This window comes from Ursus maritimus, unplaced genomic scaffold (genome assembly GCF_017311325.1).
Source record: "Ursus maritimus isolate PB19 unplaced genomic scaffold, ASM1731132v1 scaffold_22, whole genome shotgun sequence".
NCBI classification, from domain to species: domain Eukaryota; kingdom Metazoa; phylum Chordata; class Mammalia; order Carnivora; family Ursidae; genus Ursus; species Ursus maritimus.
The window spans coordinates 22,320,625-22,326,539 of NW_024424675.1; the positions used below are offsets into that span (position 1 = coordinate 22,320,625).

A 5,915-nucleotide genomic window follows, 5' to 3' on the forward strand; every position below is an offset into this window, starting at 1 on the left:
GAACCTTCACAGCTGTCCTGGGTGGGACATGCTGACCACACGGGCCCTAGAGATAAGGAACTAGGCTACAGATCCAGACTGGCCAGAAACCCCAGGTCCTCCTCTTATAAACTTGATGACTTCTTTGGGTCAGCCTCTGCAGTTGCGCCTGATTTTTCGATCTGTATAATAGGTATCATGATACCCCAGTGTTGTAAGGAAAAGGACAGATGAAATATGTAAAGTGCTCAGCAGAGAACCGCAAAGGGAAACTCGCCTCACTAATATTCTCCCAGGAAACAGTAAAACAGCGCAGGACACGCAGACACATAGATAGGTACATAGTTAATATTTACTGAACATTTCATATGTATCAGGAGTTCTTCTAAGTGCATTTAATCCAAGGTCACCATGAGGTCACACGGCTATTATAGATGGGGAGACAAGTGGATAAGGGACTTACCTAAGGTCATCACCCTAGTAAGTGACAAAATCAGGATTCAAACTCAGGCAGCTTATCCTGGAAGCCCATGAATACTGCCTCCCTTAATGGTAACAATTAATTTTTAAAATCCTGACTTGCTCGGACACAGGATTCTATAGGGTAGAAAGCATTTTCCTACCCACTCCGGCATTTATTTCTCCCCACAGCAGCCTGAGAGGGAGGCAGCGTTTATTCGTACTTCACGGGAGGACTGGGCAACCGAGGCTGTGCAAGAGGGAACTGACTTGCCTTCCCAAGGTCACACAAGAAGGTCAGTGGCAGAAATAGGGTTGGAATTTGGGATTCTTGGACTCCAAATTGGGGGGCCCTTCCCCAGCCTTACCCAGTCCCCAAGTTCCCTCACCAGCAGGGCTTCTGGAGGGAGGCTTGAGGCATCTCCCCGGGTCAGCTGCTCTGGCTGGGCTGCCTTCCACTCTTAGCTACAGGGAACTGAGCCCGTGTCCTCCACCCGCCTCCAGCCCCCCACCTCTGCTCGCTATCAGACGGGAGCGGCAGGAACTCCGGGGCTGGTGGAGTTTCCGACCAGGCAGGAAAAAGAACAAAGGAACTGCGTGGGGGGAGAGGGTGAAGGGGATGGCCAGGAGGGTGACAAGAGTGGAGGGGACACTTCACCATGGAATATGAAGTCAAGAAAGGGAAAAAGGTAAGTGGGAGTTTGGGAGGGATGCAGGGGAGAGAAATGTCCCTGGAGCTGGTGAAGTGGGAGGCCTGGGGTGGGGGTGATGGGCAGTGAGTGGCATGGGTAGAGTCTTTCCTCTCATCTGAAAAGACCGTCCTTCCCAAACTTGGGCACTCAGACATTTGGGCTCAAGCTCCCTAACCTGTCTCCCCACTCTCAAGTGGCGTCTGCCATCCCTGGAAGAGACAGACAGACAGACGGGCACCTTCCAGGGAAACCCAGCCAGAGAGATTACTTTGGGAGATACTCCCAACCTGTTTCCACGTCTTTCCTGGGGGTTCTTCAGACTGAGAGACAAACAGACACCTAACAGACCTGTTCCTCTGCTCCTTACCTCCCCAGACAGGAGGACCTCAGCCAGGGCAAATTCTGTGCTATAAGCTGCCTACCCAGGCACTTCTCCTCTGCTGGGTTCCAGCCTAGCCTGCCCCCTCCCCATCCTTATGCCAGGACAGCTCTGCTTCTGAGACCTCGGCCTGAGGGCCATCCCCCCACCCCCTAGATCCTCACCCTTCCTTACAGTCAGAAGTGTTCTAGTCTGGTTCCCTGGGCGCCTCACCTGGTTGTCTTTGCCATTCAGGGGGTCCCTCAGATTCCAACTCCCACCCCAGCCCTGTTCCTCTAAGAAACGTAGGTCAGGCTGGTCTGAAGGGCTCCCGTGTGAATCATGAGGGCTCAGAAGGGAGTCAAGACATAGTGTTTCTTCTCTCTGGGTTCATTCCTTCTCTAGATATACTGAGCACTTAAATGTGCCAAGCACGGTGGTTGGTACTGGTGATGATATAATGGTGAGCAAATTCAGACAAGGTCTCTGCTCCCTCCCTGGAGCTTGCAGTCTGGTGGGGAAGGCAACTCTTAATTTTTTTTTTTTTAAAAAGCAATGAATACAAAATTGCGTAAGAGACTCCATACACGGTGCTGGGATACAGAATATTAGGGGACCCAGCCCTAGCCTGGTCAGTGTGAGCTGAGATCTGATGCGTGGAAGGAAAGGGGGTAGGGAAGAGCATTTCAGGCAGAGAACAGCATGTGCAAAAGCTCCACAGTGGGAAGCAAAGGAGCAAGTAGGGAGGACTGAAAGATGGCCCTGTAGCTGGAGGGCAGGAGCGAGGGGCCGTGCGGGGTAAGATGAGGCTGGAGAGGTGGGCAGGGCTGGACCATTAGAGGCCACAGACAAAATGCTTACCTCTCCACTACACACACACACACACACACACACACACACACACACACACACTCGCAGACACAGAGTAAAGTCCCAGCTCGGTAGCTGGCTTTCAGGCCTTCTGTGGCCCATTCATCTCATCATTCAGCCTCAACAGACCAGCCTCAGCCAGCCCCGGGGCTTTGCACGCGCAATGCCCTCCGCCTGGAATGCCCTTTCCCTGATCATTTGTTCTCATTTCTCAGAACTTCCAGATACTTCATCTAAGCTCCAAGATACTGGTCTTAGAATATGAGCTGGGCCTGTATCAGAATCACCTGGAGTGTTTGTTAAAACATAGATCACTGGGTCTCACCCCCAAGCTCTGATCCAGTATCTAGGATGGAATGGGAGAATGTGCATTTCTCCTAAGTTCCTCGGTGCTGCTGCTGACCCAGGAACCATACTCCCTGAGAACTGCTCTACTGTAACGCTCACACTTTGCTGTGAGATTTAGATTCCTCTGGGCTGCGCTGGAGCCCTGGAACTGGCTTCTTGAACCTTGCTGTAGGCCATTTTGTATGCAGGTGTCTGCTGGATTGTCCTTAAACATACTTACAACCATTTCTAATTTGGGGAAAGCGCAGAGGATAGGGTGACAAACACCTGCGCATTCACCACTCAGCCACATGGAATCTTAATATTTTTCTTACTTGCCCCAGCCTAGACTCACGCCTTCAGCCCGGGCCTGGGCCTTAGCCGGCCCTCCACATCACCTGAGTGTTGAGAATGGAGGTGTTGGAGCCAGACTGCACTAGTGGTTCGACTGCTACTAGCTGGTGACCTTATCAGCTAGTTCCTTCTCTGAGGCTTAGTTTCTCCATCTGTAAAATGGGATCACAGAGGTACTCCCTTTGCAGAGTCTATGAGAATTAAGTTAGGTACTATGTAAGGAAGTAAAATGCCGAATGTGGAAGTGCTCGATAAAGTTAGTTGCTGTTGTTACTGTTGTCCCCCCCCCCCCCATCTCCCTGCCTCTCCCCCTCCCAGGGCTTTGTATCCCCCATCCGGAGGCTGGTGTTCCCCAAGGCTGGGCGCCGGGCTGCCTTTCGGACCAGTGTGAGCCGCCGGCCCCTGCACTCGATGCCCCTTTACCCCCCTGACTACCTCATCGACCCTCAGATTCTACTGTGTGACTATCTGGAGAAAGAGGTCAAGGTACGTGTGGGATGAGGAGAAGGGTGGGCAGAATCTTGGGATGAGGAGAAAAGGAGGCGTCTTTTCCTCAACTCTCTCAGGGCCCCTGGCTGGGTCTGAAAATGAAGCCGACAAACACAGATGAAAGGAGAGAAGTGTGCACATTTTATCCAATGTTTACACGTCCACGAGAGCCTTCACAAGAGATGGAGGCCAAAAGAAGTGACCAGAGCAGGAAGCTTTTATATCTTTTAGACAAACAATAAATTTATGAAGAACTGACAAGGCAGAGGGGTTTGGGCTGGGGGAGTAAAAGGTGAAGAAATAACAAGGTTTGTCTAAACAGCCTTCTCGGCCCTAAATTCCCTGTGTCTGGTGAGAAGGAGGTCTCCCTCCAGGGACACAAGGGTATCTTTCAGGTGGGAGATTTATCTCCTGCTTTCAGGGAAGAGGGGTGGGGGTGGGGGAAGGTCAGAGTAACCTTCCTGCTTCTACCATTTTCTTCGACTCCTTCAAGCTTAACATATCCAGTGTGCCAAGGTGCCATATTTGGGGGTAGCGTGTTCTGGATCCCACGAGGAGCGACGGTACCTCTCCCTCACACGAAGCCCTCACCAGTCTGTCTACACAGGGGAGGCTCAGGGGAAAGAGACCTGGGCTCCTGCCAGCCTAGCTCCTGCCTTATGCTGCGGACCCTCAGCAAACGACCTCCACCGGCTCAGCCTCAGTGTTTCCATCTCAACATGGGGCTCAAAGCCTACCCCGAGGGGAGAGCAGATGGGAAAAGCCATACCCTCCTGTGAGGTTTCACCACAGTAATGTTGCTAATCGGGCAGTGGATAAGCTTGCTAAAGGAAGCCAGTTCAGTAAGCCAGAGAGGACCGAGCTCACTCAAGGGTTTTACTGTTTCGTGAGCACCATGAAGGAGGATCGGAGAATCCTCACTACCCAAGGAAGATTGATACGGGGGTGGGCGTGTTAGATTTGGCAAACACAGCCTGCCTAGTTAAATGTGAATTTCAGAAAAGCAATGAGTACTTGTTTAATATTAATATGTCCCCAATATTGTATGGGACTAAAAATACTTTTTAAAAAATTTAAAAAGTATTCACTGTTTATGTGAAATTCAAATTTAACTGGCATCTTGTATTTTACCTGGCAACCATATATGGAGGGTAATGCTAACCAATAAATCTACTTAAAAATTGGGGACTGAAATTTCGTAGAGAATAAAAGAAGAAAAAAGTTTGGTGGAATTCACCTAGAAGAACAAAACTAAAAATTAAAAAAACGTTTATTTCTTACATTAAATAACATTAAAGTTCGTGATAACATTAAGTTATAACTAAGAATGAATGAAGAATTATTGTATTGATTTGGGACATTATTTTTGGGGGTCTGGCTTCTGTGTCCACCTTAATAGTTATTATCAGGTTATTATTAATTCAGTTATTTCTACCTCAGTCTATATACATTGGGTCAGTGTTATCCAAGGCTGGGTTATCCAAGGCTTTAAGGTGACCTCTCTGTGCCTTTCTCCCACCCCTACCTCCCATTTCCTGTCCAGTTCCTGGGCCACCTCACCTGGGTTACCTCCTCACTGAACCCCTCCAGTCGCGATGAGCTCCTGCAGCTGCTGGACACGGCCAGGGTGAGGCCCTGGGGAGGGTTAGGGCTCGGTCTTGTCCCCTTCTTCCTCTCCCACCCGAGGCCCTCGGGGACCCAAGAGTTCTGACCCACCCTGCAGCAGTTGAAAGAGCTGCCGCTGAAGACCACGGCGGAGCAGGACAGTATCCTGAGCCTGTCGGCCCGCTGCCTGCTGCTCACCTGGCGCGACAACGAGGAGCTAATCCTGCGTATCCCCACGCATGAGATCGCCGCCGCCTCCTACCTCCAGGACGACGCACTGCACCTGCTGGTGCTTAAGACCGGTACAGTGGGCAGGGCGGGGAGGCAAACCGGGAGAGAAAGGGCCCTCGCGTCTAGTTTTGGGAGAGGCGTGACGTGGAGTGGAGACGGGATGGGTTGCTGCGGGAGGATGGTGTGTGATGGAAAAGGCCTGACCACAGTACCCTGAGATTAAGGGCCTGCCATGGCCACATACGCAAGAAAACGCGGCCCAAGGTTGAGGTCGAGGTTGAAGGGTGGACGGCCTGGTCCACCAGCCTGAGGCCAGGTAGCGGGGCTGGGAAGGCTGGAGGAGCCCAAATTCTGGGACCTAAAGTTAAGGAGCTCGGGGACGTAGAGCCGGACCGCGGCTGGCTGAGAGCTCGGGCGAGGGGCGGAGTCTGATCTAGGGGGCAGGGCCAGAGGCCGGGGAGGCGGAGCTCCGGGCTGGGAGAGATGGTCAGACCCGGAGCAGGACGAGGGTGGAGCCGAGGTCGGGGACTGGCCCCAAAAGCAAGGGCACC

The 5,915-nt window shown here is 51.9% G+C and overlaps 1 protein-coding gene across 1 annotated transcript in view; it reads left to right on the forward strand.

The window, feature by feature from the left end:
* The first annotated feature begins 1,034 nt into the window (after nucleotides 1-1,034).
* The window catches only part of CCM2L (CCM2 like scaffold protein), a 20,123-nt gene continuing 15,242 nt past the window's right edge, over nucleotides 1,035-5,915 (forward strand). The window contains exons 1-4 of the mRNA XM_040638136.1: nucleotides 1,035-1,127; nucleotides 3,358-3,525; nucleotides 5,072-5,155; nucleotides 5,252-5,435. Of these exons, the coding sequence (XP_040494070.1) occupies nucleotides 1,098-1,127; nucleotides 3,358-3,525; nucleotides 5,072-5,155; nucleotides 5,252-5,435 (466 nt within the window). The 5' untranslated portion in view covers nucleotides 1,035-1,097. The remainder of the gene's footprint in view (nucleotides 1,128-3,357; nucleotides 3,526-5,071; nucleotides 5,156-5,251; nucleotides 5,436-5,915) is intronic.